The sequence below is a fragment of the Numenius arquata genome, chromosome 6, assembly GCF_964106895.1.
Source record: "Numenius arquata chromosome 6, bNumArq3.hap1.1, whole genome shotgun sequence".
NCBI classification, from domain to species: Eukaryota; Metazoa; Chordata; class Aves; order Charadriiformes; family Scolopacidae; genus Numenius; species Numenius arquata.
Window position 1 is genome coordinate 58,935,700 of NC_133581.1, and position 15,362 is coordinate 58,951,061.

General features: G+C 57.6%; 1 protein-coding gene across 1 annotated transcript; it reads left to right on the forward strand.

The window, feature by feature from the left end:
- The first annotated feature begins 518 nt into the window (after positions 1 to 518).
- On the forward strand, positions 519 to 12,145 carry TMEM63C (transmembrane protein 63C). Its single transcript, XM_074149015.1, has 22 exons — positions 519 to 716; positions 1,100 to 1,179; positions 2,107 to 2,194; positions 4,055 to 4,092; positions 4,514 to 4,656; positions 4,962 to 5,013; positions 5,145 to 5,253; positions 5,691 to 5,764; positions 5,870 to 5,950; positions 6,086 to 6,206; positions 6,333 to 6,466; positions 6,704 to 6,826; positions 7,347 to 7,500; positions 8,657 to 8,763; positions 9,593 to 9,679; positions 10,184 to 10,249; positions 10,359 to 10,521; positions 10,740 to 10,845; positions 11,038 to 11,205; positions 11,497 to 11,612; positions 11,779 to 11,850; positions 11,933 to 12,145. The coding sequence occupies exons 1-22, from the start codon at positions 519 to 521 to the stop codon at positions 12,143 to 12,145; spliced, it is 2,493 nt and encodes an 830-aa protein (XP_074005116.1).
- Positions 12,146 to 15,362: the final 3,217 nt, after the last annotated feature.

Consider the following 15,362-nt stretch of genomic DNA (forward strand, 5'->3'; position numbering starts at 1 on the left):
CCATGATGCTGGAGGAGAAGGGAGGGCAGGGGGATGTTCCACATGCAGTAGATATCTGGCTGGAGGGAGTGAAGCAAGCACAGCCCCAGCAGCCCTGTTGTTAACATCACCATTGCTCTTATTCTCAGAAACTCAAGCGAATGCTTTGGTTCCTCATTCCTGCCTGCTGACCGCACCAGGGTGGCCATGACTCAACCCAGCTTCCAGGACTGAGGGGCAGAGGTGGTGAGAGACCTGTCTCAGGTATGACAGAGACAACCAAATAGCCTGGGGTTTAATGGGGTGGGGAAAGGGTATGAGGTAGCTGTGAGATTTCTTCAGCAACACCTCCCACCCTGGGAAGAACTGGGACTGGGAAGCTCCAGGGTCACCAGCCAGTCCTCTTCCCTCCCTGCCCTCAGTGAGCTCCTCGGACCTCTCTAGAGGACCTGGAAGAACCACATCCCCTTTCCAAGCAAAGGCTTCTCCATCTGCAACCCTACCTCTGTGTTGCAGGGTGAGGCCCCACAATAGCACCGATGGAGAGTGTGTACTCGGTGGAGCCAGTGCCTGATGGTGCTGGCCCCACCTCGCTGGATGTGCTCAGCTTCTTGGACGCCTTGGTGAACAGCACGGAGGAGCAATGCTTCACCACCCGCTCCCGCAGCACTGTCCTGGAAGGGCTGCCGTTCGGTGGTGTACCCACCGTGCTCGCCATCAACTTCATCCTCTGGCTGGTGAGTAGGCCAGGAGGATGCTATGTCCACGGGCACAGCAGCCCCCAGCTGGGGTGTCAGAGACTGGCTGTGAGCACGAGTGTCTGTGTTACAGGTACGCTGACAGGCACATGTGTGTGCAGCGTGTGTGCCGGTGTGTCTGGCTCTTTAGGGGAGTGGGTGTGAGTGCAGGGGACCAAGAGCTTTGCCCACATCATGATGGTCAGCAGGTGGCACTTCGGCAGCAATGAGATCATGGAGCAAGAATAGTTTGGCTTGAGGGAAAAGTTTTGCATGAGCTTGGGCTCATGAGTGGGAAAACAGAAAGGAGTGATGTGGGGACACCCCATGGAATGAGACCTTGCAGCAAAACCCTTCACTTCTCCTCTTGATTCTTCTTCCAGCTTCTCCTCCTGGTCTTCTCTTGCCTTCGGAAAGCGGCTTGGGACTACGGGCGCCTGGCGCTGCTGATGGACAATGATAGGTGAGCAGGACGCAAGGACACTGCAGGTGATGGCTCCAGCCTCTCCAGGAGGGCTGGCAGGAGGGCCAGTGCTGCGGGGTGGCCCATGGAGAAGCTCAGCAGGTGTTCTTGTCCCCCCTTCCCATTAGGAAAGGCCTGGCTGCCCTTGGTCATGGAGGCACAGTCACCGTCTGCTGCAGGGGGAGGGAAAGCCCAAGCCAGCTTTGATTCCCTCTTGCAGGCACCATCTGGTGACAGTGCTCTCAGTGCCAGGCAGGGCACCGTCCTGAGGAGGACAGATGCCCAAGAGTAGCTTTTGGGTGGGAACTGAGACACCACCTCTCCCCCTGCTGCTCTCTCAGGATGAGCAGGGCTGGCCAGTGCGGGAGGCAGAGGGAGACACACAGCAATAACACTGTTCCTCATGTCAGCAGAGCAGCCCATGGGAGGAAATGTTGTAAAAGCCCCTCTCCTGCTTTCTCCCCTCTCCGGCTCCTCTTGGGCTCAGGCTCTGGAGCTGAGTCTGGCAATGGGCAGGCAATGTTTCCCTTCACTGGGGAGATCGAAAGGGCAGTCAAGACTTAAAATTCAAGCACTGATTACATTCCTTTTACTGTAATGCCATTTGAGGGCAGAAACCAGTGGCATATAAAAATCTGGTTCAGCAGATTTTCTTGTCGAGGAGCTAAGGCCAATTCTCTGCTGGCCACTCTGCTGTGGGCCAAGGCCACAGAGAAGCCACAGAGACTCATGGGTGCAGAGGCAGTGAGTGTAGCCCCTGCCCCAAGCCCAGCAGTAGTCACTGGTCCAGCCCCAGTGCAGGATGTGGGGAGGGGGAGGCATTTCTCAGGTTGCTGTCCTAGGAGAAGCTTCTCCTCTGGTGCTCATCCTCTCCTGTCTGCTGCTTCTCTCCTGCCTCACCCCTCCGCTCCTCCCTTCACTGCAAAGTTTGACATCACTTTTCTACGGAGAGCAGAGCGAGAAGGAGAAGTCCCCATCGGAGAGCAGTCCCCTGGATGTCGACAACAAGGATGTGGTGAGTGCCGGTGGCCCTGGCAGCAGGAGCCCGGGCTGGGCTCGTCCTGGCCTAGCCTGCCCTGCTCTTCATGGGAAACCCAGGTCAGAAGTTAAATGGGAGAAATTAAATGCTCCAATGTGGGGTTTCCTGCTTAACACCCTTTAGCAGCAGGGTATTCCTGGGAAAACTGGAGGGTTTCTTTGTCCTGGGTTGATTTGAGGCATCTAACTTGAATGGAGGAGATGCTCCTGCCAGGGCGAGCATCTCCCAGCTGAGTGGCTGCAGGGACCTAGTTGGATGCATGGCCAGGGCCTTGCTCGCATGCCTGCAGGGACCTTTTTGGTCCTGGCAGGACAGAGTCCCCTGGATCACACTTCCACCTCTGCTGGCATGGTGGGCTGTGGGGGCTTTAAAGCCATCTTTTGCTTCTCTCTACCACACCAGGCACAGACCAGGTTTTGCTAGAAACAAGCATGGACCAACACGTTTTTCTGTCTGTTTCTCTTTTCTGGCAACAAAAGCTGAAAGATCAGTCACTGGTGTGACTACAAAAAAATCACAGAACTTCTTAAGAAAAAAAACTAAGCAGGAAAGGTGAAGAAGCAAAATCCTTGCAGGTGGCAAAAGTCCTGTTTAAAGGCTCGGTACTGGATGCTCTGGGCAAATGTATATTGCTCATCAAAAAATAAGTGAGAAGAGCCACAGGGAATGCCAGCAGGGCTAAAGAGCAGATTAAGGGAGATTATTATATATAAAAAGACATCCTTTTAAAAGTCAAGCTGTTCCCAAATGAGGAAAATCTAAACTCTGCCAGGTTAGATGTAAAATACGCTAAGGTTTGGGACGGGAGGGAAGGGGAGTTTGAGGAGAAATTGGTAGAGAGTGTAAAAGCAAGTACTGGATTTTTCTTCGCACATCAGGAACAAGAAACCTGCCAGAGGGTTTGTAGGGCTGATAGGTGGTGAAGATAGAAAATGCTTGCTGGAGAAAGCGAGGATGTGGCAGGAGAGCTAAATAAAGTTTTGTTGCCTGTATCCAGTGAGGAGGAGCTCAAGCAAATTCTTTCCCAGGAGCCCTTCTCTGTGGGGAAGCAGCAGAGCATCCCTCCAACAGCAGGGTTGGAGGATGAGGTTGCAATAAAAGCAGCCTGACAAATTCGCAGGTTACTACCACAAATTCCCAGAAGCAGGCGTGGGACTTCTCACTCACGTGCAACCTCTCCCCTGCACGTGGGCATCCTAGAGAAGTGGGAATCAGCTGATAAATGCTGGTTTTTCAGGAGGGTTTCTGGAAAACCCAAGAAATTACAGCCCAGGGAGCTTGTGGACTGTATGGACAACCTCCCGGAGTGGGGTGTAGGAGGGGAGTCAGCTCGGCTGTGCTAAGGGGGTGTCTGGCCCCCATGGAGCTGTCAGGTGTGCAGGGATGCCTGCACCTCCAAAACATAGGAGATAAAAGCTCTGATGTTGCATATTCAGTGACAGGGAAAAAGCTATCACACAAGATCTCGGTGGTGTTGTATGTCACTCTATGGCAGAGTCAGCTCAGCGCTCAGTAGTGGTCAAAAAAGCACATTGCATGTTAGGGACTGTCAGAAGGCACAGAGGAGGGAGCTGCTGGAAGCCAGGAGCCTGTGTTACAGAGATGCCTCATGTTTCCTGCTCCTCTTGGGGCAGTTGCCTTTGGCCACCACTGCAGACAAGCCTCTGGGCTGAGCATCACCAGGCTGCCCTGGGCACTGCCTCCATTGGCTCAGCCCCCCAGCCCCAGGCACCGCAGCATCTCCACACACATCCCCAGTGCATGCCGTGTCCCAGCTCCTCACCAAGGAGGTGGGGGTGGTCACCCCTGGCTCATTCCAACTCTCTTATCTTTCAGGGATTCTGCTCCTGGCTCATTTCTATCTACCAGATGAAGTAAGTGTGTGTCCTCAGCATTGCAGCTGTGCCTCACCACTGCCTGCCCCTGGGGAACCCATGCCCTTAGATGGTCACACATCACCCGGAGCTGCTCGGACCAGTGGCTGAGGAGAGCCCTCCTGAAATATCCCCCTGGGAGAGAGAGCAGAGAGCTCACCTCTGTGTTTCCTCCTGGCCCCTGGCTCCTGTCCCAAAGGAATAGGCTTCAACCTCTTCTGGTAGAAGCTGGTCCTGTAATGGGATGGCAGCCTGAGGTCTGCTTGTGTCCCTCATTCCCTCTGTGCCCAAATCCCACATGCCACAGGCAGGATGCCATGAGTTGGCGTGGGTTGCGTGAGGCCGAAGCAGCCAGTGTCCCGGGGGTGGGAGGTGATGGGGAGGCACCACCAGCACTCACCTCCACCTGCATCTCCCCCAGGGACGAGGAGATTCAGAGCAAGTGTGGCATCGACGCCACCACCTACCTCTCCTTCCAGCGGCACCTCCTGGTCCTGCTGATGCTGGTTTGTGTGCTCTCTGTGGCCGTCATCCTGCCTGTCAACTTCTCGGGGGACCTCCTGGGTAAGTGCTTCCCCAGTTGTAGGATGGATCAGGAGTATGGCTTCCCTATGCTCAGGCTGAGTACCCTGCTCTGGGGACCAGGGGCAGAAAAACCCCTCCATCAGGAGCCCCCATGTGAGCAGGAACCCACCATCAGCTGTGGAACAGAGAAATGCAAGAGGCAGGGAGCTTCAGGGCAGTGGGGGCTTGATGGGGATCTGGGAGATGGAAAAGGAGGGAGCAAAGACCAGAGATACTAATCCTGCAAGCACGGACACACACACTGCACTGGGTTCCTGTAACATCCTGCTTCTTTTCCCTTGCAGGACACAATCCCACCCACTTTGGCCGGACGACCATCGCCAACATCCCAACACAGTACGTGGCTCCTGGGTTCGGGGGGGCTGTGAGTGCTGCTGCTGCGGTGGGCACTGGTGGGAGTGCCCAGGATGGTCCGTGTGCCATGTACCCACCACAGATCTTGCTGATCCCCTCTTCTCCTCCTCCAGGGACCGTCTCCTGTGGCTGCACAGCATCTTTGCCCTCATCTATTTCATAGTCACCATCCTCTGCATGGCTCACCACTCCATCCACCTTGAATACAGAGAGAACGAGAAGGTGAGCAACAACCCTTCCTCCAGCCCTGCCTTGTTCAGCACCAATGGAAAACTTTGTGCTTTGCAGAAGGGATGGTCCCAGTAGGTAGGGAGAGCTTTAGAAACAGCCTGGGGCTGGGCAGGCAGGGAAAGATAAGGCTGGTTTTCTCCAGCTTCTGGAGAAAGCTTGGCAGCCCAGAGGCAAAGATCTCTGTCCTGCTGCCTTGTCTCTTGAGACTGAAGCTCTGCTGCATCTGTCTGTCTGGGAGGTGGCAGCGTCTGGCTGTGCCCCAGGCTTTGGGAGCCGGCTTTGAGGAGGTCTGTGCTGACCCGCCTCCGGGGTGGCAAATGGTGTCCTGGCTCATCTCTGCCTTCCTGGTGGCTGGGCGAGCAGGGTGGCAGCACAACGGCCTATGGACACCCACCCACCTACCTCCTCTGCCCCTTCTCCTCCCCCAGGTCGCCCGGACACTGATGGTTACCCATATCCCCAAGGAGATCACAGACCCTTCCCTTATCATCAAGCATTTCCAGTGAGTAGCAGCATGCTGCAGCCTCACCAGGGTGGCTGGCAGGCAGGTGGCAGGGGCTGTCCCTGTCCCCCGGCTCCTGGTGCCACTATGTCCCTGTGCCTGCAGTGAGGCTTATCCCAGCTGCACCGTCACCAACGTCCAGTTCTGCTTCGACGTGCGCAAGCTGATGAAGCTGGATGCGGAGAGGTGAGTGCATGCAGGTCCCCATTGCCTCTGGGGGTGGGTGTACCACTCCTGCCCAGCATGTCAAGGGACGCAGTCTGTCTCTCTGTCTATCTGATGCTCCCCGAATGACCCTCCTCTCTATCGGCTTCCTGGCAGGCGCAAGGCAATGAAGGGGCGGCTTTACTTCACCACCAAGGCACAGAAAGAGGGGAAGATCATGATCAAAACCCACCCCTGCGCCCGCATCTTCTGCTGCCGCTTCTGTGGCTTTGAGCAGGTAGGCGGGTGCGGGCAGGGCTGCAGGCAGCGTGTCCCCATGTCCCCTCTGTGGGCAGGGCAGAGCATGGCAGCTTGCCCATGCCACAGCCTGGCCAGCATGGCAGAGCCCTGGCTGCTCCTGCAGGTGGATGCCGAGCAGTACTATGGGGAGCTGGAGGAGAAGCTCACGGACGAGTTCAATGCCGAGCGCAACCGCATCACGCTCAAGCGGCTCGACATGGCCTTCGTCACCTTCCAGGATGAGCGGATGACAGCTGTGTAAGTGCCCCTTGGACGTGCTGGCACAGGCATGTCCCCCAGCCTGGTGGCCACTGCCTCTGGGGCATCTGGCCAGCTCCTCTGGCCAAAGCTGGGCAACGTGGTCTGTCTCTGCTGTGCCTCTGCCACCTGCAGAGATGGCTGCTTTTTTGGGGCTGCGGGAAGGGTCTCATGAGAAGAGTGGGGGGGTCCTGAGCCCTCGGTGCAAACCCGACCCCTGGCTCCCTCCTCCTGCAGGATTTTGAAGGACTACAGCCACATCCGCTGCCGCAAGCACCCCCAGCAGTCCTCTGTCACCACCGTGGTCAAGTCACATCACTGGGGTGTTCACTATGCTCCTGCACCCAGCGATATCATCTGGTGAACACTCATGGCATGAGAGGGAGGGAGGGCAAGCAGTTGGCAGGAACCCATACCCATAGCTATAGGGTGCCCATACCCATAGTTATAGGGAACCCATACAGCTGTGGGGAGCTTGTGCCCATACCTGTAGGGCGCCTTCTCAGGGTGGCAGGGGCTGACAGTCCCTCCTATGGCCATAGCAGAAATCACCAGGGGTGACTGGAGTGATCACCCCGTGGGTGGCAGGGCTTGGCCAGGTGAGGTTTGTGGTGATTGCCAGGCTCTGATATCTGCAGCCTGACTCCGAAGCCTCCTGGTGGCCCAGAACTCCCACTGCAGCCATACTCTGGTCCAGGGGGCTCTGCAGGTGTCAGTGCAGCAGCCTGGGGCTGGGGGGGGTTGGTTGAACATGGAGAAGGGTCTGCCAGGATGGTTGGTGTGGGCAGTGGGAGGCAGAGTTTTGGGGAGCCAGGCTAGGAGACCCAGGACACATGGCTTTTCCTCTGCAACGTGTACAACTTGTGCTTTCCTCTCACAGGGAGAATTTATCGGTCCGTGGCACATCTTGGTGGGTGAGATTTATCCTCCTTAATATCTGCCTCTTCATCCTCCTCTTCTTCCTCACTACACCAGCCATCATCGTCAACACTATGGACATGTTCAACGTCACACAGCCTGTGGAGAGCCTCAAGGTAGTCCCTGGGCCCCATGCCAGCTTTCCCAAAGGGTCTGCATTTCCAGGCTTGTCCATTACAGGGGGAGGGCATCGGCTCTACACTGGCCCAAGAAGACGAGCCATCACTAATGTCATGGTTTAACCCCAGCCGGCCACTAGGACTACGCAGCCGCTCGCTCGCTTCTCCCTGTTCCCCCAGTGGGATGGGGAGAAGAATCAGAAAAATAAGGAAAATTTGTGGCTTGAGATAAGACAGTTTAATAAGTAAAGCAAAAGCTGCTCATGCAAGCAAAGCCAAACATTCATTCACTACTTCCCATGGGCAGGCAGGTGTTCAGTCATCTCCAGGAAAGCAGGGCTCCATCACATGTAATGGTTACTTGGGAGAACAAAACACCATAACTCTGAGTGTCCCCCCCTTAGTTCTTCCCCCAGCTTTATACACTGAGCATGATGTTATATGGTATGGAATATCCCTTTGGTCAGTTGGGGTCAGCTGTCCCAACTGTGTTCCCTCCCAACTTCTTGTTCACCCCCAGCCTACTCACTGGTAGGGTGGGCTGAGAAGCAGAAAAGGCCTTGACTCTATGTAAGCACTGCTCAACAGGAAGGAAAACATCCCTGTATTATCAACTTTGTTTTCAGTACAAATCCAAAATACAGCATCATGCTAGCTACTATAAAGAAAATTAACTCTATCCCAGCCAAAACCAGCACACCTGGGAGGAGCATTGATGAGAAGCAAAGAGTGGTCATGCCCTTGCTTGCCACCCATCCCTTCTTGATGTGTTTCTGGTGGCAGAACCCTGGGGCACCTGTGCAAACCTGAGCTTTGGTTCTGGTGTCCATGGCAGAGGGCAGATTGGTGTCCATGAAAGAGGAGAGAGGTGGGAATTGCTCCAGGAGATGTTAGGGGCTGCCAACAGCACATCTCCTTCCTGCTCCAACCTGTGAGCTGTTGGGTGGGCACTGGGGCTCTGAATGTGACCATGATGCCTTTGACTAGCCTCAAGTTCTTACCTCCTGAAACAAATGTCCCTGCTCAGGGAGGGGATGCCCCAGCCTGCCTGTTGCACACACCATCCTGCATCAGGAGGCCCAGGGAGATACCTCCAGCATGGCTGAGCTCTGGCGGGCTCCTGAGGGGGTGTTTGGCATCTCTCCTCCTGCAGAACCCCATCATCACCCAGTTCTTCCCCACGCTGCTGCTCTGGGCCTTCTCCGTCTTCTTGCCCTTCCTCGTCTATTACTCAGCATTCTTCGAGTCGCACTGGACGAGGTAATGGGACTGGTCCTTGCACTCCCCCAGGGCTGCGGTAGGTGGGAGGAACCTCAGTAGGACTTGTGGGACCCAACCTACGGGGAGGCAGGCACTGGAGCAACAGAACCCCATGGGTGTTGCCCTCCATGAAAAGAGCTCCAAGTCCTGAAGAAGCCATTTCCTTGCCATAGCCCTGAACGCTTCCAGGCTGCTGACAAAGGCAGGTGGAGCTGGTTTTCAGATGAGTCTGAAGAATTTTGTGAAAGGAATGGTGTGATGGTGGACTGGCAGCAGCAGGGCCATGACCCTGACTCGCATGGCACATCCCAGATATACCCCCAGGCCTCCAAGGCAGAGGTATAGGTTCAGGATGCTCAAAGTCTCCTAGCAGAGGAAGCTCTGCCCAGCTCCTACAATTTGTTCTCTCTGTCTTGACCTTCCACTGGCCCCAACCCTGTGCCTGGTCTGCTGAGTCCCTGCAGGAGCTTTGTCACCACCTCCTTTCCTTTTCCCGGGGAAAATGGGGACTCCTAAACCCATTGTAGGCAACCAGCTGCCTCTTGTGTGGTGTCTACACCAGCAGAGATGGTAGGAGAGGGCAGGGATGAAGGAGGTGAGAGGCTGGGAGGACAAGAGCTTTCACTACAGCAGATTTACTCATGGTGACTCCCCCTGGCCTTGGAGATTCTTTGCAAGACCCTAGTAGATGCACAGATCGAATGCAGGTGGCTTCCTGGGGCTGGAAATAGCTCCTGCTATAGAGTGAGACCCAGCCCAGCCTCTCCCCGTGCTGTCTGCTCTGCCTCAGAAAAGTGCAATGTTCTTCTCTTGCTTCCCCTCTCCACAGGTCGAGTGAAAATCAGCTTACCATGCACAAGTGCTTCTTCTTCCTGGTGTTCATGGTCATCATCCTGCCCTCACTGGGGCTGAGCAGGTATGGACCACCCTGCCGTGCTGCTCTCCCTGCTCCACAGCAGCCAGGATCGCAACCAGGCCCCTCGCCTCCCGCAAGCCAGCCCCATAGGGCTACAGGCCCACCATCACTGAAACACAGCTGTCTCTGGGGAGGAGAACACTTGCTGTTTTGCCATGCCAAGCTGCTCCTAGAAGGCTTCCCTGCAGAGAATGAGGGGAGTGGAGCAGCTTGTCAGGCTGCCACAGTGCTGGTTGTGCCCTGCTAGGGGGGGGTCAGCCCTCAGCAGACCCTGAAAGGACCAGGTCAGGTATCTGTGTAGCCCCAGCTACAGCAATCCTGACCGCCCAGGAGGCAAGCACCCATGCTACAGTGGTCCTGTGTGGCAGAAGGGGCTGCTCTGGTGGTGTAGGGTGGAGGGTCTCACCCACCCGGGGCAGGGGAAAGTATGTGCCCACTGAGTGCACCACTGGTTGCTCCGCAGCTGCCTTTCTTTCTGAGATGCTCCTCTTCTTCCCCCTGCAGCCTGGACCTTTTTTTCCGCTGGCTCTTTGACACCCACTTTCTGGATGAGGCCAATATCAAGTTCCAGTGAGTAGCAGGGAGCTCCTGGGCAAGCAGGAGTGCCCGACACCAGCCCTCAGTCGCTCTCCCGGCCACCTGCCTGAGTATCCACTCACCCCCTGTGTCCCTGGGGCAGGTGCGTTTTCCTCCCAGACAACGGCGCTTTCTTTGTCAACTACGTGGTGACCTCCAGCCTGATCGGGACAGCCATGGAGCTGCTGCGCATCCCAGGACTCCTTGTCTACACCGCCCGCCTCTGCTTTGCCAAGTCTGAGCCTGAGCGGCTCCATGTCAAGCGGGTACGTGGCTCTGGTCACCTCTGAGCCCACATGTCCCCTGGCAGGGCAGGGACATGCTCGCTGGAAACTCAGGCTGTCTATGGGGAGGCCACCATACAAGGGGCACTGCTGGTCCTAGGCCTATGGGAATAACAGGGGGAGGCAGTTGTGTGGGCAAGGGTGCAAAGGCAAGGGCAGCCTTTGCAGAGGCAGTAATGGCACTTTTGGTTGTGCCCTAGAGCCAAGCCTACCAGTTCCAGTTTGGACTGGAGTACGCCTGGACCTCTTGCATCTTCTCCGTCGTCATGACGTACAGCATCACCTGCCCCATCATTGTCCCTTTTGGTGAGTACCATACCATGCCCCAGTCCCACTGCCCTGGGCCGTGCTGAGAGTGGCCAGTCCCAGCTGCCGGCAGCGGTGTGGTAGTAAGAGCTTCCCATGCGGTACAGGAGGGTATTGTCCCCTGGGCCACTGTCCCTGTGCCCTGGCTGTCCCTGTTGATCTCCTCCCAAATGGCTGCTCTCCTCCCGCCAGGTTTGCTCTATATGCTTCTCAAGCACATGGTTGACCGGTACAACATCTACTACGTGTACATCCCCACCAAGCTGAACCAGCGCCTCCACGTTGCTGCCATCAGCCAGGTCGTAGTGGCCCCCATCCTCTGCATGTTCTGGCTTCTCTTCTTCTCCGTCCTGCGCCTTGGTAGGGAGAGCTTGGGGTTGCCCTCCACCGCTAGTAAAGGTCACATCTAACACCTGGCGGGACAAGCCACCAGTGTCGTCCCTGAGTTAGGCACGGCATGGAGGGTGGGAGGGGGGATGGAATGGGGGAAAGTGTGATGGAGATCTGGCAGATGAGGGGGGTGTCAGCTAGCGGTTTGGGAAGGGGATTGAGAGCTTGTAAGACCCAAAGTAGGCACCAGCCTGGGTCTCAGCTGGATGTACAGTAGGTCCTTGGAGGCTCATGTGCTGCCCCAGTGTCTCTCTGCTCTAGGTCCCACCCGCCCTGTCACGCTCTTCACTTTTGTGGTCCTCCTCTCCTGTATCGTCTTCTCCTTCTTTGGCCTCTGCCTGAAGAAGCTGCAACCACGGAGACCCTCCAGCTACCAGGTGAGCATGGGCAGCCACCCGTCCTGTTCCCTCACCCTGCTGCATTCCCTCCCTGCCTCTCTGGGGTGTGTTTGCTGCGGGGAGTCTGAGGGGGTGCCTGGCTGCCCCCCCGCCTTCCACTGTGGACCCCCACTCCATCGTTTCCTCCTGGCCTCCCTCTCCCCAGATGTCTGACCAGTCTGATGGAGCCTTCAATGATGTGGAGCGGAGCAGCGTCTCCTCCACCCCCAACTCCAATGTGAGTACCCCTCCCAAGCCCTGCTGTGTCCCCCCTTGCCTTGCTTCCCTGGACCCTGACCTCCTTCTGCCCCCCGGGGCAGCTCTTTGTGGCCACCGTCCTGCAGGAGCCTGAGCTGAGCCTGACCCCGGCAGCCTCCCCAGCACACCAGTCCTACGGCACTATGGGAAACCACCTGGAGCCAGCAGAGGACGGGGAGGATGGGGGGCTGCAGAGCTTTGAGACGGAGCTGGAGACAGTGGAGGGCGAGTACAGGAGTGGCCCTGTGATGGAGAGCCAGGCCCGCTACCAGTGAGCATCCCTGCCGCCGGGGCAAGGACTGGCTGTGCTGAGAGCGGTAGACATGCCGGGGGGGCAGGAAGGAGCCTTCCTAGCACTGGTGGGGACCACCTCGTTGATGGGGTGGGGGGACAACAGGACTGGTGTGAGGGTGATACCCCACTGCATGGGAGATGGAGGGAGGCTCTGCCGGTCCCTCCTGCTGCCTGGACCGGCTCAGTGTCCCCTGTGCTCCCTTGTCCCCACCTGCCTCTTCCAGCCTATTATGGGGAAGAGGAGGTGCAGTGGTGTGGGGAGAGGGTCTCTCTGAGAGGCCATGCTTTGGAGGCCGGAGGGAGGCTCTGGCCCCTCCATGAGGGGAAGCAGCCCAGACAGCTCAGATGAATGTGTCCGCCACCATGCTGTCCCATGGGTCTTCAGTGGCAGGCGACAGCCCTAACCCTTGCTTCCTACCGTGCCCACCCACTGCTCATGGTGGCTCTCCCTCTGTGCCAGCCATGCAGGCTCCCACCCACCTCCACTGCCACCCCCAAGGCTTTGCCATTAAAGCAGGGACTGCTGAGATGTGTGCTTTGGTGGAGGAGGTGAGCGCCTGGGGCTGCTCCCATGTCTGCCCGAGCACCAGTGGCTCTGCCCTGAGGCAGGCATCAAAACGCAAGCCCAGCTCTTCCCAACCCTCCCACCCCATCCCTCCGTGACCGCCACACCATTCCTGTGCCCTTGGGTCCTTGGGGATGAGTGGGAGGTCAAGGGATGAGTGTGTCACAATGGCTGTGGGGGAGCTCCTTGTCATCCCGCTCCCCTCAGCAGTATCCCCCTCGTGCTTGCGTTCTCCCTGGGGCTGGCCATGGGACCCCTGCATGGCTCTGTCCTTGTTGCCGCAGAAATGGGGCAGGGGGAGCTGGCAGAGCCCCAGCCTCTGGGTCCTGGTCCACTGCATCCTGCCCTTGCCCACAAGCCGCAGCCACGGGATGCTCCTCCAGCAGCCGCACCACCTCTTGAGTGTGAGTCCTGATGTGGTCAGTGTAAATGCACCAGCTTCTGTCCGGCCAGCACCCCTGGGGTTTTCCAGCTCATCTGCAACAGCTGTGGAGGCCTCTAGAGAGGAGGGCAGACCCTCACCCCGCTCAGACCATCTCCCACCAGGCTAGCCTGCCTGGCCATGCTGGCTCCTTGCTCAGCCCCACTTTGGCCTCGGGGCTGATTTTCCTGCTCCTGATCTTCCTGCTGGCTTCAGAGCAATTCTAGCCACCATCCCAGAGCCGTGCAGGGAGGGAAGGGACGACGATGCAGCTCTGCTGGCACTGGGGCTGCCGGTGTAGGGAACGCAGCTGTGCGAAGGCAGGTGCTCGGCCATGGCACCGTGCAGCGTTACTGGTACCACTGTGGGGAGGCGGGGGGGGCACGGTGTGCCGGTCCTGCGGTGGAGATTTAAAAGGCAGCCCAGCAGCGAGCTGTGGGTCACTGTTGGACTCAAGTGGGCCCCCTGTGGGGCTGGTGGGTCTCAGCTCGGCTGACAGCACTGTGGCCTCTGTCCCACCCACGCTCTTGCATGCTGGGGTGATAGCTGTGGCTCACTAGCCACTGAGCAGCTGCCTCCGAGGAGCCTTGAGCTCAGCTCCCAACCCCAAAAAGCACCCTGGGGGGCTTGCGGCTCCTTGCCCAGGCACCCCCAGGGCTGCCTGCAGCTCAGCTGCTGCCCTCACTGCCTGCTCTGGGGGCAGCCCCAGTCGGAGCAGGAGGATGCTGGTAGCCTCTCTCCGGGTGGAAGCAAGTGCCTGCAAGCGGCACCACATCCTCGGGAGCTCGGGCTGCTGGTCCGATTGCCCTTGGCTGCCCCGCTGTAGGAATGTGCCAGAGGTCTGTACCTTCTCGTGATTTATTGCTATGACCGTGCCTTGAATAAAATGACTTCACCCAGCCGCTGCCTTGTGTCGTCACCCCCCATGCATACTGCCTGGCACCAGGAGAGGAGGGACCCTCACTGCTGGAGCCTGTGAAAGCACCCCAACCCTGTTCCCCATCTGTGAGCTGCTTTTGACCCTTCCTGGGGATGTCCTGCAGAGGCTTCAATGGTAAGGAGACTACTTGGACACCTCCCCTTCTCCAGGGACCTTGCCACCTACCACGGTCCCCACAAAAGCAAACTCCAGTGAGTGGGCAGAAGCAGCAAAGGCACAGGAGCAAGGAAGCACCCCACCGTGGCCCCTCAGAAAGATGTGCACAGCCCTTGGCACCATCCCCAACGTTGGGGATGGAGTGCAGCTGAAGAACAAGAACGTGCTTCCCCTGCCTGTCCTCTGCCAGCACTCATCTCACAGGCAGGGCTGGCTCAGGACACCACCAAAGAGGCACACGCTGCCTGGAGGGAGCCAGAGGGTAGCCTGGAGCTCCTCTGGGACCTCAGCAAGGAGTGGGGACAGCCATCCCATCTGGGGATGGAGCAGATGTTCTCAAAGCTGAACTGCCCACCAGCAAGTCCTGGGGAAGTCCTAGAAGCAAGGGGACCCTTTCGCTAGGTTCTGAGCAGACAGTGCTCTTTTGTTCCCCTCCTCCCTTCCCAAAACACAATCTTTATGCCTAAATTCCAACTTGAATGATTTGCCTCTGGTTTCAGCAGCTCTCTCCTGCCCACCCCTGCACAGCTTCCACGGTGAGCCCTGCCCAGCCAGCCTGGCATATAGTATGGGGCAGAGGGCACAGGGAGAACTTTGCTGAGTGTGAAAAACTGGGAAAAAATCTAAAAACCCACTCCCCTCATCACATGTCCCCACAGAGGCCTCCCACAGTTCATAATTAGTGGTAGACAGGGCCTTGCTGGCGCCGGGGAGCTGAGGCAGGAGCCCTGGCTGTGAGCGAGGGCTGTAATTGCCCCCTGGCTCGCAGCTCTCCCAGCCCTCGCACTAGGGAAGCTCATCACAGCTTACACAGGTTGTGTAAGCCCCATCACACTGCATCTCCACCACTCCAGCCCTCAGAAACCCGCTCTCCTGATTACAGCCTGCTCATACAAAAGTCCCTCACAGCTGGGGTCGAGCAATTGCATGGTATCTCCCACTGCGCCAGCCGGCAGCAGGCAGTGCTGGGAGCATCCCTGCTGGGCAGAAGCCAAGGCAAAGGGGTGGTTTTGGGGAGCCGTGGCAAACCTCTGCGCTGGCATGAGGAGTTAAAGCTCGGGGTGTTGCACTGGCCCATCCCCGCAGTGCTGGGGTTGGGGTCTCACCACCAGCCCT